A 26,665-nucleotide genomic window follows, 5' to 3' on the forward strand; every position below is an offset into this window, starting at 1 on the left:
GTTATGAAACAGTAATGGAAAGGTCACACAGTGTAACAGAAAACCTAAAAAAGTTCATTGGAGCCAACTCCCAAAGGGTCTTTGAGCTCTAGACTAAGGAGTCTGGGGCTCTTTCTATAGGAAAATGAAAGTGAGTAGAGACTTTTGAGGTCAGAAGTGACGAAAGATACAGATTACAGTTGGTGCATCCCAGAAGTCAGTGGGGATAAAGGAGGAATAAGGGGAGGGAGGATGAGTTTACTTTTAAATGCACTGAGCCTGGATTCCCTAGGTTACTTTAAATTAAACTACTGAGCAATATATCAGAGACCAGAGTTTGCTAACGAAGGCTAGATGAAGATGGAGGCTACTCTATAATGAGAGTGGTTGGGAACAACATGAATTTTCAGCAACAGTCCTAAGAAGATGTAAGCAGAGGGCTGAGGGTTGAGCTGGGGTGGATGTTCACATTTGGGTGATGGCAAGAGAAAGATGAATTAAAAAAAAAAAGAGGACAGAGAAGAAACTGGAGAATTGAGAGACAGAAACATAATAGAAACCAACAAGAAAGGACTGGAAAAGAGAGCATATCGAAAGTGTCAAAAGTTGCTGGAGAGAGGTCCATGAGACAGAGCATTCAAAGGCCACTGGATTTGATGTGTGATGGTCTCTGGTCTGCTTGCTTTAGAGATACGCCCCTTGGTGAGTGTCAGGGACATACTCTAGTTAGACTGAAAGAAACTACGGATATTCTGACAAACAGCTCTCACACCATCTAGCATACTGTTTCTCCCCAAAGGCTCTTCTTGGAATTCTGTAGCTCATTAATCAGTAACAGCAGGTGCTCTCACGAATGAGCCAGGAGGTCAAACTTCTTCATGATCAATGCAAGTATTGTTTTACTTAACAGTATATATGAGAATATGGGAATTATCACGAGTATGATGCTTAAAATACCAATCTGCCAGCACCTACCAACAAAAATTAATATCAAAGATTTCTCAGTCTAACATAACTGAACTGAGTTGTTGAATCTTGTACAATCAACACCACACAATGATTTCTTAAGATACAAAGTGTGTTCCTAAGTGCCTGGCAAATGTTCTAAAATTTCAAGAAACAAAAGAAAATTAATTTATACATTAAATCTTAAATCAGAAGTCTCAGGTCTGATTGTTGTGGTTCAGGCACTAGGTCATATCTGCCTCTGTGACTGCATGGATTGCAGGCCTGGTTATTTCAAGCAATAACTCTAATCTTTGAATGAACTTAAAACAAGGTATGACATTTTTATCTCCTAAGCACTAAGCAGAATCTCTATTATCAGCTTTCTTTCAAAACTTGAAATATATCACCATTCTGAGTATTAATTTTTCCCCCTTGGTCACTGTCAATCACTAGTGCTGAATTTCAGACAAGTAAAACTTTACTAACTTACTTTTGTTTCTGGTTAAAAAATTTTTTTTAGGGACACTAGAAAAGCTACTTTAAACAAAGTTTAGCAATGCATAATCAACTGCCTATTTTAAAGCTAAGAATTGGCATGATAGCTAGATATATTAAAGATAAAATGATACTCTACAAACTTACTCATTTAAAGTAAACACAACTAACGCTCTTTCTAAGCAATTTGGCACAAGATCTTATGCAAACTGAAGGCTTCCAATACAAGAAAACTTACTTTAACATATTGCCTCTGTTTGAAAACATTTCTAGGATAAGTGTCTCAACCAGTGACTGACAGCAGACATGCCTTTGTGTCTGGTTTCCAGAACAGTCACTAGAGTTCTTTCCAATATCACATGACTGCTTTCTTTCTCACACAGGTATAGGTAAGACTTGTGGTTTAGGGTCACAAAAAAAGGATTGGTCACAACTGACAACCAAACCCCTATTACTTCAGGTTGAAGACAAAGTTGCAGGATAAAATGTCAACTTTTGCAAAGATATGGAATTTGACTGGTGAGGTCATTAAAAAACTACAAAGGGCAGTCTACAAGCTCCGGCCTGATGACTATTCAGTCCATGTGAATATCTAAGCAAATCTTCACACCCCACTCCCACCTACCCAGCACACGTACTTTAGCCTCTGTTCAGTTCAGTTCAGTCACTCAGTCATGTCTGACTCTTTGTGACCCCATGGACTGCAGCACGCCAGGCCTCCCTGTCCATCACCAACTCCCAGAGTTTACTCAAACTCATGTCCACTGAGTCAGTGATGCCATCCAACCATCTCATCCTCTGTCATCCCCTTCTCCTTCCACCTTCAATCTCTCCCAGCATCAGCATCTTTTCAAATGAGTCGGTTCTTTGCATCAGGTGGCCAAAGTATTGGAGTTTCAGCTTCAGCATCAGTCCTTCCAATAAATATTCAGGACTGATTTCCTTTAGGATGGACTGGTAGGATCTCCTTGTAGTCCAAGGGACTCTCAAGAGTCTTCACCAACACCACAGTTCAAAAGCATCAATTTTTTGGTGCTCAGCTTTCTTTACAGTCTAACTCTCATATCCATACATGACTATTGGAAAAACCATAGCCTTGACTAGACGGACCATTGTTGGCAAAGTAATACCTCTGCTTTTTAATATGTTGTCTAGGTTGGTCATGACTTTTCTTCCGAGGAGTAAGCGTCTTTTAATTTCATGGCTGCTGTCACCATCTGCAGTGATTTTGGAGTCCAAAAAAATAAAGTCTGTCACTGTTTCCCCATCTATTTGCCATGAAGTGACAGAACCAGATGCCATGATCTTAGTTTTCTGAATGTTGAGCTTTAAGCCAACTTTTTCACTCTCCTCTTTCACTTTCATCAAGAGGCTCTTTAGTTCTTCACTTTCTGTCATAAGGGTGGTATCATCTGCCTATCTGAGGTTATTAATATTTCTCCCAGCAATCTTGATTTCAGCTTGTGCTTCATCCAGCCCAGTGTTTCTCATGATGTACTCTGCATATAAGTCAAATAAGCAGGGTGACAATATACAGCCTTGACATACTCCTTTTCCTATTTGGAACCAGTCTGTTGTTCCATGTCCAGTTCTAACTGTTGCTTCCTGACCTGCATACAGGTTTCTCAAGAGGCAGTTCAGGTGGTCTGGTGTTCCCATCTCTTGAAGAATTTTCCACAGTTTCTTGTTATTCACATAGGCAAAGGCTTTGTCGTAGTTAATAAAGCAGATTATATGTTTTTCTGGAACTCTCTTGCTTTTTCGATGTTGGCGATTTGATCTCTGGTTCCTCTGCCTTTTCTAAAACCAGCTTGAACATCTGGAAGTTCATGGTTCATGTATTGTTGAAGCCTAGCTTGGAGAATTTTGAGCATTACTTTACTAGCGTGTGAGATGAGTGCAATTATGCGGTAGTTTGAGCATTCTTTGGCATTGCCTTTCTTTGGGATTGGAATGAAAACTGACCTTTTCCAGTCCTCTGGCCACTGCTGAGGTTTCCAGATTTGCTGGCATATTGAGTGCAGCACTCTCACAGCATCATCTTTTAGGATTTGAAAAAGCTCAACTGGAATTCCATCACCTCCACTAGCTTTGTTCATGGTGATGCTTCCTAAGGCCCACTTGACTTCACATTCCAGGACGTCTGGCTCTAGGTGAGTGATCATACCATCGTGATTATCTGGCTCGTGAAGATCTTTTTTGTACAGTTCTTCTGTGTATTCTTGCCACCTCTTCTTAATATCTTCTGCTTCTGTTAGGTCCATACCATTTCTGTCCTTTACTGAGCCCATCCTTGCATGAAATGTTCCCTTGGTATCTCTAATTTTCTTGAAGAGATCTCTAGTCTTTCCCATTCTATTGTTTTCCTCTATTTCTTTGCACTGGTCACTGAGGAAAGTGTTCTTGTCTCTCCTTGCTATTCTTGGGAACCCTGCATTCAAATGGGTATATCTTTCCTTTTCTCCTTTGCTTTTCACTTCTCTCCTTTTCACAGCTATTTCTAAGGCCTCCTCAGACAACCATTTTGCTTTTTTGCATTTCTTTTTCTTGGGGATGGTCTTGATCCCTGCCTCCTGTACAATGTTACGAACCTCCGGCCACAGTTCATCAGGCACTCTGTCTATCAGATCTAATCCCTTGAATGTATTTGTCACTTCCACTGTATAATCCTAAGGGATTTGATTTAGGTCATACCTGAATGGTCCAGTGGTTTTCCCTTGTTTCTTCAATTTAAATTTGAATTTGGCAATAAGGAGTTCATGATCTAAGCCACAGTCAGCTTCCGGTCTTGTTTTTGCTGACCGGTCTTGTTTTTGTTTTGTTTTGTTTTAGCCTCAGAGAGCCTCAAATTTGCTTTGAACTATGCCTATTCCTTACCATGCCCCAGAAAGCTAGTGGTGGCTTTGGTGGGTGATAGGGAAACACTGGAAGGGAAAACAGTGCTCGTCTGTATGAAGAAAAAAAAACATACTAGCCACTCTTTATGGACCACATACTGTGAGCTGTATCATGAGTTTCACCCAGCTAGTCTCTGCTCGGTGACACCGAGACTGGGGTAAGTAAGGAAAACAACCACCATGTTAATGTAAGTTAATGTCAGAAGGGGCTCCGGTCCTAAGCTGGGCTGAGCCTCAGCAAAATCTCTAACTGCATGATGCTCTCCTGAGGGTGTGGAGCCAAACTGTCCGTGTCAGGGATTGGGGGAAAGGAAATGCAGGAAGGTCACAAAATGCTGGGTTGAGATAGGGGAAAGCACCATAGATAAAGGAACCTGGTCATTTTATGGGCCTTGAATGGCCAAAGATGCCCCTGTGAAGCTGTTTTTCATCTACGTGCCAGCATGCTAGAGTTCCTTTATCCCTACTCAAATACTACTTTGTTTTTATTTTCTAGCTAACACCTGGCAATAACACATAGCTATAAGAGATCAACCAATTTACTTTTGCAAAGGCGGAAATGATAATCACATAGAAGGATTAAGACAGTCCACAAATTCACAATGCTTTTAAGATATTTCAATGGCCACTACACATATTTATATTTAAAAAAATTGAAATGTAAAGACAGAAAGGAAAACAATTTTTTTAAAAGGTCAAATCATAAAACTCCTTTTCTTCTACATAAACTTCTCTGTATTAGACATTATAGATACTGGAAATCATTAGTCACGTTAAATCGTGTTCACTCTTTCCTAAAGTAAAAGAACTGACTTGCATGTCAATGCCTTGGCTGTCCCTCACCTTAGTTATCACCTATCAATCCAACGTCTGGATAAATAGGCCATTAAACATGTATCAACTGCCACTGGGCAAGGTATTTTTGCCTTTTGGCTAACGGAACTCATACATATTCCTTGTCTCAAATGGTTCTAATAATAAGTTAGTTTTGTTTGTTTTAAAGTAAATATACTACTCACAAGCCTAAGAACATTCTTAAGCTTTTCTGTTAGCATGATTCACGGTGATTTGATCCACACAAATATGTAATGGGCACATATGAGTTCTGAAATATCACCAAGAATACAATAATATATAAAATGGTATACTATAGCCTGCTCTGAGAAGAATAATTTTAATTTGTGTTATTGTTTAAAAAACTTCTTCAAAGCCTTATGACATGAACTACTTCTTTGTATATGTTAAATTTATTTATGAAAAATATTTCTCACAACTAGTAGGGAGAATTTTGGAGTAAAAGATGAAGAATTCTCAATCATGAATTCAGTGGTTTGAATTACACAAGAGAAAGGTACTTACAGTTAAATAAGCCTTGAGAACTAAGACTACATGAGATTATGATTAATGCATAGCACAGGGAACTATATTCGATATACGTGATACACTACAATGGAAAAGAATGTAAAAAAAAGAATGTCTTTATGTGTATAACTGAATCACTTTGCTGTACAGCAGAAATTGGCACAGCATTGTAAATCAACTATAGTTCAATTAAAAAAAAAGAATACATGAGATTAGTGTAAATACTCACCTATACAGAAAAATATAAGACTTAATCTTTATAGGCTTTAAAAAAGTGTTTACATGGCACTTTAAATTACAGTATGTTTATATTACTTTGAAAGGACAGAAATATATAGGGACACTAGAACAAAGAGCTGGAAGGAATCACACCCCTGGCTGATTTCAGATGGGCCTTACCAGCTCTGGAGTGCATTTTTTTATTTCTATTTTCACATGAGAGAGAAGTATATGTATATTTGTGTACATCACTGTTCGAGATTTTCTGTTATATGCAGCTATGCTTAATCACAAAAAATATATACTCACAGAAAATTTTCAGGAACTCAAATATAGTATCAGTAACATGGTCTTGTTCTCAAGTTTCTCAACTATCATAAGTAGGAAAAGTACATTTAAGGAGAGATGAGTGTTGTGAATTTACCCTAATCTCACTAATTGTGAATTTCTAGGATGTGCTGATAAAGAAACATTTGCCTTGCATGTTTTTGATTTCTTTTTAAAAGAACAAACAACCTCCCCCAGAATACAGTCAAATAGTGTAAATTGTCATAATAATTCTGAGATATGCACTCACAATATGCCAATCAGCACTGGCAGAATTTGAACCTAATAAAATCTTTCCATAAAAGTCATCAGTGGTGAATGAAAATGGTTTTGCAATGCCTTCAAATTCAGACCAAACCGAACTAAGACACAGGAGGTCCCTTTTACATGTTCAACTCTGGGGACAATAGCTAAAATTAGGATGAAAATATCTCCACCCTGTTCTGTTCTTTTTTTTTTTTTTCCTTAACAAAACACATGACACTGGATTTACAATATCTATAAGCCCGCTACACAAAAGCAAAATATGTGCTATCAAACAAAACAGGAAGAAAATTCTGTATGTGGGGGGGTGGCGACTAACTTGCTCTAAGTACTATATAAATCTTTCTTCATAACAAGTCTATTTAAGGCACATAGAAACGGACATAGAAAGAAGGAAACACACCAGATGCTTTAATATTAAAACTACTATCTATCACCAGCGCTGATATAAACACCACTCACCTAAACTCCTGTTCATTTTTAGACTGAGAATTTAAGTAGAAAAATCCTACCAGGCATGAGATGGGCAATTTTAACTTCTGCTTTTCATCTTCACACTAAGTGAAGCTCATTTATAGGATTAAAAGATTTAAAAATTAGAAGGTTCATCAAGAATCCTATATGCTGAAAACAGACAAGAAGGATAAGTGTGAAGCAGAAAAGAATATAGGATTGCTCTGAAAGTAATTTTCTGCCACCACTTAGGTTACAACAAGATATTCTGGGTATTACAACAAGACATTTTAATTTTCCACACTTTCTGTTCACCCATACCTACCAATTCTGTCTCATTTCATATTTATTTCTGGGGTTTGGGGGAAGGACTGCCAGCCAAATAGCAGCCTTAAGTACAAGGCAAAAAAGCAGCAAACAGAATGAAAAGAATGGTTTGGATTGTAGAGCAAGAAAGCCCTAAGGGCAGAAAATGAGGATAATGGGAAATGGGAGGGGAAGGTTATAATGAGAAAGACTGCAGAGAGAAATGAGGAAAAGCTCAATTATAGGTGTGTTAAAGACAAAAATTCTCTCACTTGAAGAATATCCCTTTTAGATATGTGCTTATCAATTACAACAATTCTGTGGCTTTGTACACTTTTAAAGCCGTAATTGGATAGAAACACGCTGTGAGAGACTTTAACATGCGGTGATTATAATCAACAGACTCCCATCCACTAGCATTCCTTCCTCACACTTATAAGACTATCTGAAATACACACTCTTTACAGAAAAAATCACTTTTTTCCTCCATTTTCTGACAGGACCCTAAAATGTTTGAGGACGATGTCACAGCATTTAAAAATACAGACAAAAATTACTTGATGATCTCACATTGATTCCATCAAGAGTAAAGATGACACACAAGATCTCTGAGGGAGAGAGGGGAACAGAGGGAGAGAGAAAAGAGGTTTTTTTGTCCACTAAATTGTCTTAAACACAGTCTCGAGTAATTTCATTTGCTGATGTTACATTAAAACTATGGTTCTGCTAAAATTAAACACACTTTTGAGACAGTATCACATCTCCAGAAATTTTAGAATCTGCTGCTCCAAAAATACCTGACTCACATCACACATTTAAACAAGTTTCTGGAAATACAGCTGGACACTCACAAAATCACAAGTGTTTCTATTCAAGTACAATATTAAGTATGCCAATATATCCCAAATTCACTGAGAAAATATGGTCATTTTTAAAACTTTAAGACTTGAGAAAAACATTTTCTTTTTAAGGAAATAAAAATTCATTTTCCTTTTAAAAAGAACTCCACCCCCCCAAAAAAAACAGTTTATTAAGAACAAAAATGAGCAGAAATTTACTGAGAAACTGTGCTATAGAGATTATAAATTATAGAACTATAGATAGAAAAACAGAAGTAGCAGCTTTTGTTTTTAAAAGATATATATTAGGGAGACAAAATATAAAGGGAAATCTAAACAAAGCTTTTCTCAAATGCATCTTTATAAGAAAAACTACAAGTAATACTGGGCTTGTGTTTAAAAAGTAACCTTCACCCTATGTCAAAGAGACTATACAGATTTAAGTCAATATCTTATTCACATGATTATAAAACTCAAAGATATTCTATATACTTTGCGACTTATTAGAGAGGGCCTTTATGCTTTATATTTAAAAATAGATGATAATTTTATACATTTTGATTCTTTGAAATTTGGTAATTTATGCACATATGTATGGCAACTCTCAGTGTACCAGAGTATTTTATTATTTGTAATAATTTATCCACTAGCCATTCTAGGAAATTAGAATTTACTGAACTACAAAGAAGAAATACCTAAGGTTCCCCACAGTTGTCTATCGAAAGAGATGAGGACCAAATTGAGCACCTGAGGCAGAGGGAAAGCATTTCAGGGAAAGCAAAGAAAACGGAAATGAGGGGAATAAAGAAAATAAAATGCGCAAAGGTGAATAAAGGAGGAACTCCATTCATTTCTAAGTCTTTTTCTCTGGCTACAGTTTACAAAGGGAAACCCTCGTGGTTTGGGGGGTTGAGGACACACCACCAGGACAGACTTCGCAAAAACAAGCAGTCACGTGTGTATTTTGTTTAGAACATAATGTGTGAAGGAAACTTTCAAAGATCCTCTACCTCACTGCCTGTGTCCAGGACCTGGCCTTCACTCTAACCCATCATAATGTGGTTGATATTTTCCTTAAAATATCGAAGAAGTATTCAAAGAAGAAAGTCCAAAAACTCTTGTGAAGATGCACAAGTTTTTCAAAATCCTTACAGCCAGGAGACTAAAGGTCTACTTTCTAAGGTCATTCTTGCCCCTTGTGTGTTTCATTTTCCATTTCCTATCTTCAGATCCTCCTGAAATTAATTTCCCACAGCCCTACAATAGTTTAGCTTGTTTCTATGTGCTCTAGACTTATACTTGAACTTAAAGTACTGGAAGAGATCATGTGGTACAAACATGAAAATGATGCGATTTAAAAAAATGTACTCCACTGATCCAATCTGTTCTAAACAGGAATAGCTTCCCTGAAAAGTAGGCTGTTCTCCTGCTTATATCCTTATCCAATATAAACATCTCCTTTTCCCATTGCTCATGTTGTAATGAAAACTTCCACATTTCCATTATTAATCAGTCTACATTAATGACCTTATGCTTCAGCTCTCACTTCATTTCACCTTGCTTCATTACCAACAGGAGTATTAATTAACCCACAATCTACTGGCAGTGTAAAAACATCAATTCCCCTGTTATTATTCATAATATCACTTAATATCAAAGGTGGTGTGAATAGATGAGTTCAGACAATGAACACCTCAAACAAAATTCAGTCAAAATCTGATTTTTAATCATTTCTCATGTGAGTGGTCTGATACAGCATCAGCTGATAATTAGGACCTCTTCCCTCACACCCTCTGTCTTAATGTAACCTTCTGGAAGAAGTCAGCCAATCCAGTGGCCACTCTGCTCACAGCTGGAGACCAAGAAGCAAGTCTTTGTGCTGGAGAGTAGTTCTCCCTAAAGTGACTACTAAAGTGCTTGATTTGAGGTTTATAGCTAGAGTTGAATAGTAGATTTTTTCCTTCAATTCTGCCTTTTATCCATGATTCTAGTAACTAGACAAAAAAGATGTCTGGGATAAAGCTATGAATACAGCTGGGTTCATTTCCAGATTCAAATGATCCCTCTATCTCTGAAGCACCTTAGTTAACTTCTTCTGCCTTAGTGTCTCTGTCCATTAGCTGGAGATAATCATCCTATACAAGCATCATTCTAAGGGAGCAGACATTTGGATAAATGGAGTGGTGTCAAAACCTGGCTCTCAAAACTGGAGGGGGCCTCAGACATCATGTGATCTAAGTTCTTTGCTTTCATAAATGAGGCAACCAAGAAGGAAATTTCTACACAATTCTAATTATCTTGCCACTTTGTCAATATTAATTTATAAAGTCTTCCAATACTTCGATTGCAATCAGCAAAAACAATACATTTTCCATATTAGCAATTAGGAGAGAAGCTAAGGGAACTGCCAAGAAACCAAACCAAATGCACAAAGATTATAGAGCAGAACAGAAACCAGACCCTTATATGAGCACTTTTATTCCTAGTGCTCTCTCGACAGCACTTTCAGGATTTTTACTGTCACTGTGGATTGCTGTTTCAAGCCTTTGCTTTATCTGGAAAAACAAGCCTTTGCTGAACAGTGGGTCTCTCATCTGCATCTGAGGCACACCCAGGGCAGCTGGAGTCAGGGCTAATGAATTTCTTCAGTCTTTCGTTGATTTTTTTCATTAGCATGTATGCAAACAGAATTAACCTAATATTTAAAATTAACAGCTCCATAAAGCTGAAAAAGACCTCAAGTGGCAACCTAGTCCAGTTATGAGTCTCTGAGACAGTTATTTGTACAGATCAGGAAAGTAAACGGCTGATATCAAGCAACTACAGGGATACAAAGCCTACAACTTCTAGCTGAAGCAAGTACCATCCAGGGATACCCATGCCTACTTCAAATTCCTTTTATGTCTTGTATCTATTTATTTTTTCAACTATTTCCTTCCGTTCTGAACTTTGCTGAATAGGACCAGAAGCTTCATGTTAATTCTCTATACTACTTTAGATATGCTAAAATATAGCTTCTTTATCTTTAATGACATATAGATACAGTTCTCTCACACTAGGGCCTGTAATGAGATTGGTTATTTAGCATCCATTCATTTCACATCCACTGGTTCCCTTTTTGTTTTTTGGCTGACTCCCCCCATTAAAATGTAAGCCCCATGGAAGAGTTGGAGTATTCTGTTTACAGCTGTGTCCCCATGGCTACAACAGTGCCTACATAATAGTAGAGGTCAAAGATAACTGTGGAAGGAAGGAATTAAAATTTTCTTTGGCATTCATCACATGTATATTGGCTTCCCTGATAGCTCAGTTGGTAAAGAATCTGCCTGCAATGCAGGAGACCCCAGTTCGATTCCTGGGTTGGGAAGATCTGCTGGAGAGGGATAGGCTACCCACTCCAGAATTCTTGGGCTTCCCTTGTGGCTCAGCTGATAAAGAATCTGCCTGCAATGAGGGAGACCTGGGTTCGACCCCTGGGTTGGAAAGATCCCCCGGAGAAGGGAAAGGCTACCCACTCCAGTATTCTGGCCTAGAGATTTCCATGGACTGTATAGTCCATGGGGCCACGAAAAGTTGGACGCAATTTTCACTCTCACAGGTATATATAAACTGGACACTCAAAAATACACTGTTGTATTTTATTACAGGAGCAGTGTGTAAAGTTAAAAGTAGAGGAATTACAGAGGGAGTGCTAGTCTGACAGCCAGGATGCAGTACATTTCATCACTGAGGGAAAACCCACTGCTTTTCTCTGGCAAAAGACTGTTTCTGAATAACCCAAAATGGCCTGGTAATAAAACTCTCTGCAAATGTAGTTTACTAGTTGGTGATAAATCAAAGCTGTTCTTTGTAAATGTTATAGCATAATTTCTGAAAGGAACTTAAGAAGTTTCCCACTGGATCAGGTTCTACACAAACATGCTTAAATCATCACCATACAGGGCCACTGAGCCTTGAATTCCAAGTCTGCTAACCCATCAACATTCTAACTGCTCTCTGAGTGAGGCTGAAGAAATACAGCAGGAAGACAGAGCAACACGAAGTCAGGCCCAATGACCTAAGTCCTTGTGCCACGCCTAAGTGATGGTGAGGTAAGCATAAAATGACCGTGAGGTTCTGGCAGGTGTCGACATCAACACTAGGGGCTCCAAATCTAGAATTCTATGGTTCTGTGACATATTTTGAAAGGAAAGGGTTGATATAAATCTTTTTGGACCAAAGCATTTTAGTGACGAAAGACACTTCAGAAATCACTTCATGTATAACTGCTCAAGGTCTCAGGATGGTTTACTAACAGAGTCCAGAACCAGGACCCAACACTTCAGAATCTCATCTGAGTACCCTTTCTACTCTGCTGGCTGCATATTCTCCTTCCTCAGAACATTATCTCTTACAGAAGTAAGCGTTCTCGGCTGTAAGACTGAAGGACCACCCAGAGATCCGTGGGGCATGACAGAACCCTGGCAAAAACCCAAATGGGCTTTGCTCACTATACCATCACCTCCTCATTCCAAGAATTGAGAGCAAAGAGCTGTGTGACAAGCATTACTGTTTCCTTGGATTATCTCCTCTTTTCAAAACTGTTTTAGAGGCTAGACCAATAATGCAGGTTTGTGATTCTGGACTTCTCAGGCTGCAGAGGCTCTGGGGCAGGAACCAGTGGATATGAGGCCAGATATAAGCCCAGGAGAGGGAGTGGGTAGTTCAGTGGAGGAAAGTGGAAATGACCCCCCTAGCTCCCAGGGGCAAATATGTAACTATTCGACGCTTGGAATTTGTCTTTGAAGAAAGTGGGGAGACAAAGTCATCATCCTATCTCTGTGGCTCTCAGACCTCGCTACGCACAGCATCACCTGCGGAGCTTTCAAAGACCGTAAGGCTTAGGTCTCAACTTAGGTCAACTGAATCAGCATCTCTGGGGTGGGCTTCAGATACTGGTATTTTGAAACATGCCCCGTGTGCTGCTAATGATGCAGCCACACATAAGATCTATGACTGGTCTATGACGTGCCACATGATACCACAAAAATAAAAAGACAAATCTAAGATAATGTTATATGGATGTTAACTGCATAAAACCATGGGGAGCCTCACAACTATCTAAAAGCTCTGTGCCAGCCCCCAAAAGTTCTAGTCCTCCACAGCCATGTGGGCACAGGCTTAAAAAGATCTTGTCACCTGCAAACGAAAGCCTAGAACAGAAGGACCAAACAGCTTTTCAGAAATCCTAAAACATAAGGAAATTAAGGAAGAAGTTCACCTAAATTGTCTTCTGTATTTCCAATGATCAGGAAAAAAGGCATTCTTAATTTTCCTTCAAAAGAAGTATGTATCATGTATTCAGAACAGGCTTGCTGTTGGCAGGGGGAAGAAGGTAAAAACGTCAGTGAAAAACTGTCATGCCTGTTCTAGCTCCAGTCAACTTCCCATCAGTGCAGTGTTCCAAAAACACTACTAAGCTTGAGATGGAGAATAGCTGTGGCACCCTATCAGTTAAGTGAGACACTCCTATGATATAAACCATGTGTTAACTTCCACAGAGGCGGTTGTCTTGCTACACAGGTAAGGGACTCACTTTCTCCATCACGTAAGGAGCCTTGTAGATGCTACTGAAAGCACACGACTCACGCGGATTAAACTGTGGTTAACACACATTGAGTACACGATACCCTGAATGGTAACCTCATGAAGTAAGAGCAGCCAAACCTCGAAGAAAGTGAGTCAAGCCTAGTAAGTATTGGCTGATAGGATTTACCTGTTTCCATTATCCTAGTCTCTGTTTTTCTTGAAAACCTGTTATCACAAGCATATTTGCTTTGAAAAGATGAAAAAAACCCTAAGACACAGAAGAAACGGCAGCAAATAATGTCCTTTGCTCGTGTTTCCCCTAAGGTAGACTCATCATAATGCAGATGTAGGAAAAAAAATCAGTAAGAAGGATTTTCTCTGTGTAATCTATCTGATACAGAGTGTGTCGCCCCCGTCCGCCCCACTTTGAAACAGAAATCGTTATTCCTAACAGAAGCATCTCAAGACAAAACACACTGCATCCTTTCCAGGGAGGGGAAGGGGTTAAACAGGAGCAGCCACCACTGCGGACCAGGGCGGTGGTGCAGACTTACACCTCCATCCCCTCAGCTCCTCCACTCACAACAAACTGGTTTTCTTGCTTCTTGCCTTCCATGTAAGTCTCCTGGGCTAGGAATGCCCAGTGATATCTGTCCTATTTCTGGGAAGATGGAAGACAGAGCTGCTTGATTTTCCTCTAACATTCCAAATGCTTCAAGTCAGAACCTGAACCTTGAAAGAAAAGGAAACCTTTGCAAACAGCTTCAGTCTTTGCATGTTCACCAACAGATTTCCAGTTACCAGACTCAAATAGTTTTTCAGTTTTAAACAATGAAGGATTATGCATTCATTCATTCATCCATTCATTCCACAGATAATCAAAGGATGGGTTTTTGCGCCTGGTGCTACCAGAGAGGAAAGGTAGGCACACAGAAGATTATGATATGAAAATCAGCATAGTAAGTTTCGTGTGGATCAAATAATTTAGGAAAATCATTAGTAGGTTGCTTGTAAGCATCTCCAGTATTTTTTGTTTTTAAAACTCAGTTTGATATGGTGATAGAATACTATATGAATTATTGTTTTCTATTCTATTCTTAACTCAGGTAATAACAAAAATACATTATCTCATATTTCTATTCCACTCAGTTAAGTAAACTTTTTTCTGCTTGCATCTTAACATCAATTAGTAATCACTTGAACCTGTCCTTTCTGAGTATAGGTCTCTTCTATTGGGCCGTGCACCTACACTTTAACAATGAAGTGACTTTTGTGGCAAAGAGATGGGGAATAACTTGCATCTCTTGCTTGGTTAACTTCCCCAGCCTCTGGCAGGTACAGGAATGTAAGAATCAAGATCAGGCTCATCCCAACCCAAACCATTTATTTCCTCCATGTACCTTTCTCCCTCACGGCCACTGGGGCCATGTGGACGACCACCATATGGCTCCACCAGGCTCCATATGGCTCCAGCTCCCTAAAAGGGGCGCTCAAGAACATAAAAACGCTGCTGTATACTTTTATTGCAGCCCCTTCTCATTTTCCTCCATCTGTCTTCCATATGTTTAAGAGACTCTATTAGACCCCTGAATACATAGGCCTTTTATAATGAGGGTTGCCAGCCTGAACAAGATAAAGAATTGAAATTCACCTCTATCAGTGACAAGGGGCCTCAGCTACTTTAAAATATGTGATTCATTTGGTATTCACACTAGAACAAACTCATAATCACTTTTCTTCCATTTTTACATGAAACTGATCCTATATTTATAAGATTTCTTTTAGTTTTATCAACAAAAGCCACATACGGGTCTTTCTGTTGTATTTTCTCCAAGTGCTATTCATGAAATTTGGAAGAACTGTGTGTGACTTCTACTTAGGTGTCCCTATGATATTACACATCCATCTCTCTCCAAAGTTGATTTTTTCATTTTCATAAAACTCTCCTTTGATCAGAGGAAGTATTGTTACCATTTTTCCCCTCAGGTGTCTCTGCAAACATATAAAGTTTCACATGTGTCCTCTGCAAATGCTAAGGAAATGAGTAGGAGTGAGGAGAGGCTGACCCCAGCAGGACTGAGGCCACCCCACTGAGTCCCGGTCCTCTCTGCTTTGCTCAGCACCTGGCAAGAGTGACACATTAGACCCCAGTGTTGGTATAATCTAAAACAAACTAGGAATAACAGTTACGACGCACCAGGTACAATACCATTTCCCAACAAGAGGCAACCGCTGGCATTACTAAGAGGGATCAGGGTGATTTTTCATTCCCAGTGTTAAGTAGTGGGAGCTTGTTAGTAGGCATCAGGACTTCCCTGGAGGCTCAGTGACAAAGGATCTGTCTGCCAATTCAATAGACACAGGTTCAATCCCTGCATCGGCAAGATGCCCTGCAGGAGGAAATGCAACCTACTCCAATATTCTTGCCTGGGAAATCCCATGGACAGTGGAGCCTAGCAGGCTACAGTCCATGGGGTTGTAAGAGTTGGATACGACTAAGCGACTAAACAACAACAACAAGGCCATCTTTCACAAAAAACTAATGACAGTGAGAATAAAAGAAACGAAGTAGGCCTAGTATTGACTTCGGTAATCTCTACTCTTATTTAAACAACTTAGACATGAAGTCCTGTGCTACAGAATAGAACTGTAGTGCTACTAAGAACAAGCCATTGAATCTCCCAACCTGGTACCCATGTTCAAAAGTGTCTTCATGGCAGATAACCTGTCTGTAATCAAGTCGAAACCACCTGTGTGAAGCAGTCTGGCAATCGGCACACAGAAAATTTTGGCCAGTTCCACAATGACTACCTCTGATGAAGCAGAACTTGGAAACATTACTCAAATGTGCAAAATATTAATAGACAAGCAAAAACCACCCAGCAAATGCCACAAGAATACATTTTTCTTTTAGCTTGTCTGTGTATAAATGACTACTGCCATTTTTTCCCCAAAGTAAAGTTTTTATTTGAATTGTGAGATCAAACAATCACACTATCGGCAGGATGCATGATGGAGTCATTTTGCCTTTTTAAAAACTCGATTGTGTATTTCACATATCTTTGTTCCTCTTAATGTCCTTCATAATGCAGCACAGATCAGTTAAGTTCAGACAAAACTGCTACGACCCAAGGAAATTCTTGTTCTCACCTGAGCTATCCTCTCAAAATCCTTCCTGCATGGGAAAAACTTAAGGAGTTCTCAGTACAAAGTATTGTACCAATACGACCCCCAAGTGCCTTTTATTGATGCAGTCCATGTACTGCAAACTGACAGGTGCTATGGTGGCAGCAAAAAGTGCATTTTAGTCAGGGAATCAAGTCACAGAATTCAGGCTAAAGCCAGAGGCCTATTCATTGGGATAACTGCTCCAGGCTGAAACAAATTACAAATCCTGGTTAAAAGAATCCAGCACTGCCCTGTGTGATAAAGGAAGTTAAGGTAGATCATGCAGGGGTAGCATTTCCAGAAGTGCAAGGGTGAAAAAGCTAAGCAGGTATTTTGCCTGTGGATTAAATAGGACAAGGAACCTGACCAAGAAGACTTCAGTGAATTATCATTTCTAGTCTGAAAAGCTATGAGTCTCATATTCTGCACAGTAGGGCTTGCTCTGAGCAGTTTGTGAAACACTTGGAAAAACGCAGAAGTTGCAGCTAAGCTTCTAGTTGCTGAGTAGTTGCATTAATTGTTGACATTTTGGCAGGGAGGCTCCTCCTGCCAGCTCAGTGCTTCCCACCGGCTAGGTAAATGCTTGCTGGTAATCTCCATCTCCCTTGTAATCCTTCCCATTGAACACTGGCTACTGGATGCTGGCCTCTTGTCAACTGCCTTTAGGTGAGATTTGGTAAAAATTGCCAGCAAAACAAGAATACGTGCCTTCCTATCATTTTTTTTGTACGGCCACTTACCAGGCGGCTGCTGGGATCTCCATGCGTCCATTTACTGGATTTAAACAAAACCGCAGGAGGCTAAGGGGGAGGCGCACAAAGGTCTGCTGGCTCAGCCCACCCCCGCTCTGCTGCTTTGGCTGGGGAGGAAGCCTTGCCCTCGGGAAACTGATAACAGCACTGCAGCCGTGAGGTCTGGAAGAAGCGGGAGACACCCCCCTGCCTTACCTGTTTCTTTGTCCTGGACTTCTTCCAGGTGCAAGTCATTCAAAAGGTGCTCCAAGATCTTCTCCGGGGTCCCGGACACGACCACGTATCTGTCAGAGAGCAGAGAGTCCACCGAGTCCTCCTCAGTGGAGGACTGTGAGCGGCTGCTCCACTCCTCGTCCTCATCCTCCTCGTCAATGTATTTGAAATAAGGCACATCGAAGGTGGGCAGGGGTAGCTCTCGGTCTGCCAGCGCGGCAGCGGCGGGATCCTTTCTTTCTAAGTGAGGGTCAAAGACCCTCAGCCGGGAGCTGCCCATTGTGCACGGCCACTAACAAAGGCATCCCCTAGACGCTCAGAGATCTTGCCATGTCTGTCCTTTCGCTGGGAACCGAGTCCATCTGGCTGCTAGGAGCTCTGCAGTCAGCTAGAACGCTAGCTAGCTCGCTCGGAGAGGCGGAGAAAAAAAGGGAGGGAGGGAGGGAAGAGGAGGCAGAGAGAGCGAGTGAGATGGAGCGGGAGAAGGGGAGGCAGGCAGGGAAAGGAAACGGGCGCGGGGCTCCGGTGAAAACTCTCACCTCCAGTCGCTCTCGGCGCTCCCCGCCTGGGGGGCTGGGCCGCAGCTCTGCACTTTCTTCAGCACCAGGACATTCTGGTCCTGCTCTTTCACCTCAACAGTCGTCACTTCATCATCCTGCTTTAATTGCTGACAGGAGTGATGGATGGAAGAAGGAAAACGGGAGAGAAGATTAAAAGGCAAAAAAAAAAAAAAAGCTAACAAAAGCTGCAATCTCTCAAGTTGCTTTCCCACCTAATTTCTTTATAGATTCAGAACAAATTAGGAATCTGGTCAAGAATCTCCATCTAATGGTACTGGGTCCAGGATCAAGTTCTATGGACACATAAAGCATTAGAAAGACATACATACTTCAAAGGAAACTGAAAAAAACAGTGAAGATGGGAGTCGGAGTTCATTTTTAAAACAACTTGAATGATCTGAATAAAGAAATTCAAAGTTCAAAGTCTCAGAAACACAAAACACTAATTGCATGTGTACTATTCTTTTACCTAGTTACTACTTCTTAAACGGTCACTATATTAAAATTGGAAAACCACACAAAACACTAAAACAATGAGCAAGCCATATTAAGTAGATGCAATGGCTATGTATTGTCATTTACATCACAGTCTTACTTTAAAAGGTGGGCAAAAAACTACTCACTCTATTATTCAGTTCATCCCCCTGCCCATGCAAATTTGAGATGGCATTCACATTTATCATGTACTTGTTTTGCCAGGATACAAGCAAAAAATGGATCCTCTAGTTAGAATCTCATCTGGGCTGAAATTCGGGTGTCATGGGTGAGTGCACTGACTTTCTTCACCTCGGTCAGTTTTAACGCAGACAGAAGGCCAAACAATCACTCATTTCTGCACACACAGCTTCCACAGCCAGAGCCCGTGGCCCGCTGACGAGGCTCTGTTGGAGTCGGGCTCACTGCTGACCCAGCAGTGTGGAGCTGCCCTGAGTGATGAACACTTTCAGAGTGTGGAGTGTGAAATTCTGATTGGCAACATCCAGCCAGAGGAAATTGTGGTGTGGGGGCGGGGGGGGGCAGGGGGGTGTGAGAGACACACGTGAGAAAATTTAACTTCTGTATCTCTGAGGATCTGAGCAAAAGATTGATGCAAGAAGCTGAGAGCCAACAAGCATCACCTTAAAAATGATGCTACTTCCTTACAAAGGGAAACAGGTCCTAGGGTTCCTGACATGTTTCTATGTTCCTGCTCCTGGCAGAAAACCTAAATTAGGTATACACACACAAAAAGAACATTTTCCCCCAAATAGATAAAAAGTACTATGTCTCCATGCCTTATTAATCAGTTTTCCACTGATTAACTGGAGATGCCAATGTATTTTATTCACCTTCCATAAGAATAGGAAGGCGTTATTCTTGTCATAATTGCCAACCAAGTCAGTGGGAATACTAAGATTTCAACTCCCAATGATCTCATTTCTAAGAAAATGTAGCAACCTACTCATTCGAGTCCTCCAAGATCTTCTTAAAAATAAAAACTACTAGTCATTCCAAACAGCAATATAATTTTATGATCATGCCTTTTTAATCTCTTAGTGGCAAATAATTTTACTATGTAAAACTGATGTATTACATTTCAGCAAGGTCAGACACGCAGTTACTGTGGCAATTAATGCTGGATATTCATTGTTAAAGTCCCTGAGGATGGCAGCGACTCCTGTAACATGAATACCAATGTGTAATTGCTATCTTTCATTTCTCCAAGGAGGTTCTTTTGTTATCCATGTGGCTGAAGTGAAATAAGGTGGCTGGAAAGATGAGCATAATATTGACCAAAAAAAAAAGTAGGGGGGGTAGCAAAATGGAGTCTGGGATACTGAGACACAGAAGCAGATAGTTCAGTAAAGAGCAGGTCTGAAAGGACAAAAAGCTTCCTCTGGCTTTCCTCTTGTCATAAGCCAATACTCGTTTTATATGAGCCCACTGTCATTTTGAAGTACATTTTACATTCTACGTGCATGTGATATATGGCATTATTAACTTCCGCAGGCCATGTGCATACATATGGATGGGAAGGGCTTCTCTAATGTCTGTGTAACTAATATGTATTACAGGGCTGTGCATGGAGCAGCTACACTCTGCTGGGCAGGGGACTAGCTGAACCATATTGATGTACTATCAATAGCATCTTATGTCACAGTGGTAGTTTCCATTTTGAAAACCTGTTAAAAAATAAAGAAGTGAAAAAGCAGAAAAATCAATGTATAAAGGGAGATGGAAGTTATCTAAAATTGCTGTGAAAACATAATAACCCTATGTATTATATCTGCTCTCAAGAAGGAAGGTGAAATTAATGCCTCACGTCCAACCCATGCCAAACTGCTGTTTCTGAAAAAGAGCAGAAGTACCAGAGTTGAGGCTCTGGTCATAAAACTTCATTCTGGTGCTTGCTCAGCTAAGAATAGAGGTATTCAGTGAACTAATGACAAGAAATGCATTCAATGACAAATAGTTTGTGAAATGTAAGTAAAGCATTAAAGTGCTTAACTTATAGACTATCATTCAACAGACAGTGGAGAGGGGCGGGTTTCCTGTGGGGAAGGTGTTGTGCCAGCCACTAAGGGGCAAGCAGAGGTGAGTAAGACTGGTCCCCTGCCCTTAGATGACAAAGTAATAGCTCCATAACTCAAGTCTAACGTGGTGAGCTCCCCAAGACAAGACCACATGCAAGAGACAAAAGCAAAGGTAGAACTCATGGGATTTGATCATCAAAGATGACAGATCGAATTCCAGATCTGTGGGTGACAGAGAATGGAAGTGCCATTAAATGGGGCAAAAAACTGGTTCTACTGAGACCAATGGACCTAGTTTCAGACAACTGACGTTTCAGGACTGACAGTACCTCATGCTGTAGATGTTTAGCAAGCAGTTAGAAATAAAGAACGAGGCTTCCGTACGAAGGCTAAGGACAGAGACAAATTGTGAATTATTCCAGTGAGGGAGTGGGTGAGACTGTTAAAGGGAAGCAGGAGAGAAAGGGAATTATGAAGATAGATAAAGGAAGAGAAAACATAGGAAGTAGAGAGGAAAAGAGGGGGATCGGAGTCACGAGGAAACCTACTAAAGAGATGATGAAGAAGTGAAACCAAGATGAGGCAGGAGTAGGTGCAGGGCAATGAAAAGCTTATCTGAAGTCATCAAGTTAACGAAGGTGAAGAGTCTAAGAGAAAGTGATGACAAGACCACGGTTAAGTCCAGCGGTGGGAAGGGGAGTGTTGAGGTGCGAGTGGACGTGGAGGAAGTGCACAGACCAGGAAGGCCTCCTCAGAATTTCACCAGGAAGGGAAGGAGTCTGGCTGAAGAGGCTGCCTGGCTGGGGAGGTGGGGAGGTGAGGGGTGATGGAGAAGAAGCGAGACAGGTCAGGAACAGGTGTGGAGGGGTGAAGCTACCACAGGACCAAAGAGTTCCTCCTTTCAGAGAGTAAGTATCAGGGCAAAGAAGACAATGGAGGTTTAGAGAAAAAAAAAAGAATAGAGTGGAGAAAAGAAGAAAGCTGATGTAGAACAGATGAGATGGTTTCCATCATCTTTGCAGAGTGTGAGTTGAGACCCTCTTCTGGGAGGAGGGGGTCCACTGGTGGCCCAAAGAGAAAACTGTTAGAAAAAAGGCTTTAGGGGGTGCAACAGGGAATAAACAAGTTATGAAAAAAGCAATTGCCAGAGAGCTTTGTGCTGCTGAGGTAGAAAACACATGTTTATGGTTTTAGGCCTTCCTGCCAGGAAATGGCAACCCACTCCAGTACTCTTGCCTGGAAACTCCCATGGACGGAGGAGCCTGGTAGGCTGCAGTCCATGGGGTCCCTAAGGGTCGGACATGACTGAACGACTTCACTTTCACTTTTCACTTTCATGCATTGGAGAAGGAAATGGCAGCTCACTCCAGTGTTCTTGCCTGGAGAATCCCAGGGACGGGGGAGCCTAGTGGGCTACCATCTATGGGGTCGCACAGAGTCGGACACGACTGAAGCGACTTAGCAGCAGCAGCAGAAGCAGCCAAGGTGTTCGGAAATCTGAGAAGGGAACAGTGAATGACCCCCACCCCCACCCCCCAGGGGGGAAGCGATCAGCAATGGAGATGGGAGGGAGGAGAGGAGTTCAGGGCCGCATCAGCACACACGCACACAGCTCATCACCACATGGCGTCTGTCTGGTTAGTAGAAGGATGTGCCAAGAGAACAGCTGATAAACCAGGGCAGCATGGAGGGGCTGAGGACAAGTCTTTACAGGAGTGAAGGGGACAGGCAGGCAGTCGAGGAGGAAGCAGGTGGAGGCTCTGATCAAGGAGGCTGATCTCGGAAGCAGGGCAATTCAGAGCAGTGAAGACGGGAAGAAGGAGAAGCAGACCAGACACCTGTAGCCTGCCTGGCACTCAGGCCCGGCCCCGCATTCTCCTGTTAAATGTCAAAGATTCTGCAAAAAGTCAACACTAGAGAAGGTCACTCCATGCTGTGGTGGGACAAGACAAAAACATGGCCACTCTGGACAAGTATAAATGTTGGTCACAGCAGAAAGTAGCAGGAAGCCCAGCTAACCAGTGATGGCTGCTTCTTTCCCAGTGACAGCCTTAGCTTTGCTGCTCCTTCTAGAGATAAGATTTAAGATATCTCACAGAGTTACCCAGCTGCTTGATCAAAACCAAAGCCCCGCTTCTTTAAATCCTCCCCAGAGTCAGCGAACACAAACCCAAGTCCTGTAGGTCCTTCCAACACCTTCTTGCACCAAGCGGGTGCATGGCTCCCCACAGGGCAAGTGCTCCATCCCCACGCCGAGCAACAAACCCAACTTGCTCAACTACAACTGTGTTCCCAAAGGTCTCTGGCCAGAGCGCACTGACCATGGACAAGGATCATTAAGATGCTGCCCTGTCATTAGCATTGCGCAGAGTGGAGGTGATGATTATCAGAGTTAAGAATAAAATGCATTTATTTCCTTGTCAGGGGGATGAGAGAGTCATATCCAGGAATGTTCCCAAAAGTGATTACAGGCAACAGGGCTCAGAAGATGGGTGAGCTAGGAAGAATGCCTGAACATGAGGCACAGACCTCAAAAGAGAAAGGTCTCTGCAGGTGCAGCACTGAAGAGGAGGGTGCAGTGGGGAGCAGGGTATATTCCCAGAAGGCTTATTCCCACCCTGTCCCCTGCTTTGGCCCATGATGCTCAGCCTCGGTTGGTACATGCTCACGGAGAAATCTCTCCTCTCCTTGACACACACTTTAGCTCTCAGGCTTGCAGAAACTAGTTCTTTGCCCTACTCTCTTGAAGGGATGTTGGGAAGAAGAAGAAACTCCAAAGACTGGGCCACATAGATTCTTCACAGCTTTGCCCTTGGGATGTCATCTGGGATGCAGTCTGGGATGAGCGGGGAGGTAGGGGAAGAGAGGAAGTGCAAAAATAAACAGGTATCCTCAGCTGAAAGTGGGAGGCGGATGAGCGCTGAGGGAAAGCTGTGTGATTACAGACTCACAGGACCTTCTCAACAGAGTCCATGAGGAATACAAAAACAAAGGAGGGTTTTTAGATCTTCCCTGCTCCTCATCTTTGTTCCATTTTTTGAGCAACTAGCTATGATTTCTTTTCTTTTTATGGCTACACTGCTCTCCTACCTGTGAATTTTCAATGAATGATAGAATCCGTATCTTTGAGTTACTTTAAATTCCAAGACCAAGATCAGCGTTTATACTTACAAATCCAACTCTTCTTCTTTCATTTATTCACATGAAAGACATTTATTTTTAAGATGAAATACATATAGGGTAATAAAAATATAAAGTCTAGAACTGATGTTCACAGTTTAGCAGGTCTAGGCAGTCCCAAACCAAATCTCTGACTGCATTTATATTTTCACTTATCACTGGCTCTGGCAAGAAAAAGTGATTACTAAGGGATTTCTCAGGCCTGCTGAAATTGTCACAAATACTTGCTTGATTTTCTATTATCTCTGCTGGGAAACATTCTTCTCCCAAGTGCTCACAGAAAGCAGCCACTGATATTCTTCGTGGCATTGTGTCCCTGCTACTCTGTGAGCATAAACTTAGCTGGGGGTTCATGGATGGGTTTCAGGGACTCAGAGAACCCTCTGAAAGTATACAAGATTTTTTATGTGTAGGCACAGTTTTCCAGACAGAGTCCAGAATTCTAGGTCTCACTGGAGTCTATGAACCCCAAAAGGTACAAATCATTCTATACAATGAAACTTGTATTATCACCACATCTAAGGAAGCTTCTTTGACAAATCTCCTGCCAGTAACACTGTCCAGATGAGATGTTCAAAGAACCCTGTCATGACATCCATCACACTGACCTCTGATTATCAGCTCTTTCTGTGGTCTCCGCGAAATGATGACATCTTGAGGGCAGGGACTATGACTTCTATTTCTCTTCCTAACACACAGCTCAAGGTCTGACAAATGATATTAACTTGATAATGGTTTACTGAGCTTGCAAGTTCATGAGCAAGGAGACAGTGAGCGAGTGGATTACCTTTAAAATGCAGATTCAATCTCAACAGTCACTCTCTTCCAAGGCTGCCTTTACCCTCTCTCCTCAGTCACCCTTCTATTATAACACTCATCACATGAGATAACTATATTTTGAACTTGAGTGTTATACTTGTTCCATCTGTCAAAATTCTATCAGACTAAGCTCCCATGTAACTGACATATAAGAGACCCCGTAACTAACACAACCCTGGGAAGGCCTGGAATAAATGGTACTGTCCCCCAGTGTAGGGCACAAGGAAAATACGGTGTGGGTAGGAACAGGTCACCCTGTGGGCCCAACTGGGGAAGATGTGAATTTTGTACCCTCTAAGTTCCCCTCTCGTCCCAGGAAGGATCCTCAAAATTCCTTCCGTGACCCAGGCTGGCTCCATCATCAGACCTGTGTAAAGCAGGCAGCACAGAGAACTGGTCATATGAAGGATGCACAGAATCATCTAGCTTGATGCCATGGCATTCAAGAAGTCATACAAGTAGTACAAGATGCAATGCTGTTTTCCCTCAAGTCTGTGAACACGGTAACTGAAGATGCTAATTTATTCATAGGAAGGCACTTGCTATGGACTAAATGAGTGCTCTCTCCAAAAATTCTATGTTGAAACCTAATCCCCAGCGTGATGGTGTCTGGAGGCAGAGCTTTTAGGTGATTAGGTCCTGAGGGTGGAGACCTCTTGAATGGGATAAGTACCCTTATAAAAGAGGTCCCTGAGAGATCCCTTGACCCTGTGCTGCCCTGTGAGGACAGAGCAAAATGATAGCTGTCTATGAACCAGAAAGTGGGCTCTCATCATATGTTGAATCTGCTGGTGCCCTGATCTTGGATTTCTCAGCCTTCAGAACTGTGAGAAATAAATTTCTACTGTTGATAAACCACCCAGTTTGTGGTGTTTTATTACAGCCCGAAAGGACTGTGATGGCATTTAGAGCCAATAGCTTATTATGACTCCTTTCATTTACCACCCTTCTTGGTCAGACTTTCATTCACCTTACAAAGTGCACTTCAAGAATCACGTCCTCCATGTTTCCTGCCCCCTCTACCTCCAGTCTGATGTGGCGGGCCCTTCTCTGGGACCCCATGGTGCCACATGAATCCTTCAGACACAGTATTTCAAAAAGCACACACTGACGACCTTTTTTGTTTCCCTTCTAAAGCCTAAGTTCATGTGTGGGCAGGCACCATATCTTCTTCAACACTGAACTCCCAACAAACAGGTCTTGGCAGTTCATAGATATTCAAACATTAGTCAAATGAATCTGAATGAACAGGAAGAGTAAAGGATAAAAGTGCAATTTTGAGTGGAGGTTTACAGAATCACAGCTTAAGTCTCACAGGCTACATCTCAAGTAGTGGACTCTGATGGTGCTAACAGAGGGGACAGTCTGCTGAGAGGTGCTCTTCCAAAGGAAGGGTCACCCAACTACTTGGGCAGTGGATGACACTGGCTCACCCTCTTCTGCATCTTCATCACCAACTGGAAGTCTGGGACACTCAAACAGATACGGGTGAACTGAAAAGAAGAGGTGCATGCTCATCACACTGGATAGTGATATAGACAGACAAGAAATTATGAGATCACAACAACTTGCTCTAATTCAGGATCTTGCTCGAGAGTCATTAATGTGAAAATCACTAAGGCAGCCCCCAGATTTGGCCAGTACTCAAGAGGATGATTGGTTGGTTGGTTTAGTTGCTAAGTCATGTCTGACTCTTGTGACCCCATGGACTGCAGCCTGCCAGGCTCTTCTGCCCATGAGATTCTCCAGGCAAGAATACTGGAGTGGGTTGCCATTTCCTTCTCCAATTTAAGAGGATACATG

The 26,665-nt window shown here is 41.5% G+C and overlaps 1 protein-coding gene across 3 annotated transcripts in view; it reads right to left on the minus strand.

Annotated features, from left to right (window-relative positions):
* The window catches only part of RAPGEF5 (Rap guanine nucleotide exchange factor 5), a 235,495-nt gene that overhangs the window by 54,587 nt on the left and 154,243 nt on the right, over nt 1–26,665 (minus strand). For 2 of the 3 annotated variants that reach the window (XM_081536402.1, XM_081536403.1), the window contains exons 10-11: nt 18,330–18,457; nt 17,773–17,861 (exon numbers count right to left, since the gene is read on the minus strand). In XM_081536402.1, coding sequence (XP_081392528.1) covers nt 17,773–17,861; nt 18,330–18,457 — 217 coding nt within the window. The remainder of the gene's footprint in view (nt 1–17,772; nt 17,862–18,329; nt 18,458–26,665) is intronic. The other variant, XM_081536404.1, reaches the window with a different exon arrangement.

The sequence above is a fragment of the Giraffa tippelskirchi genome, chromosome 10, assembly GCF_054371585.1.
Source record: "Giraffa tippelskirchi isolate mGirTip1 chromosome 10, T2T-mGirTip1v1.2.pri, whole genome shotgun sequence".
Taxonomy (NCBI): domain Eukaryota; kingdom Metazoa; phylum Chordata; class Mammalia; order Artiodactyla; family Giraffidae; genus Giraffa; species Giraffa tippelskirchi.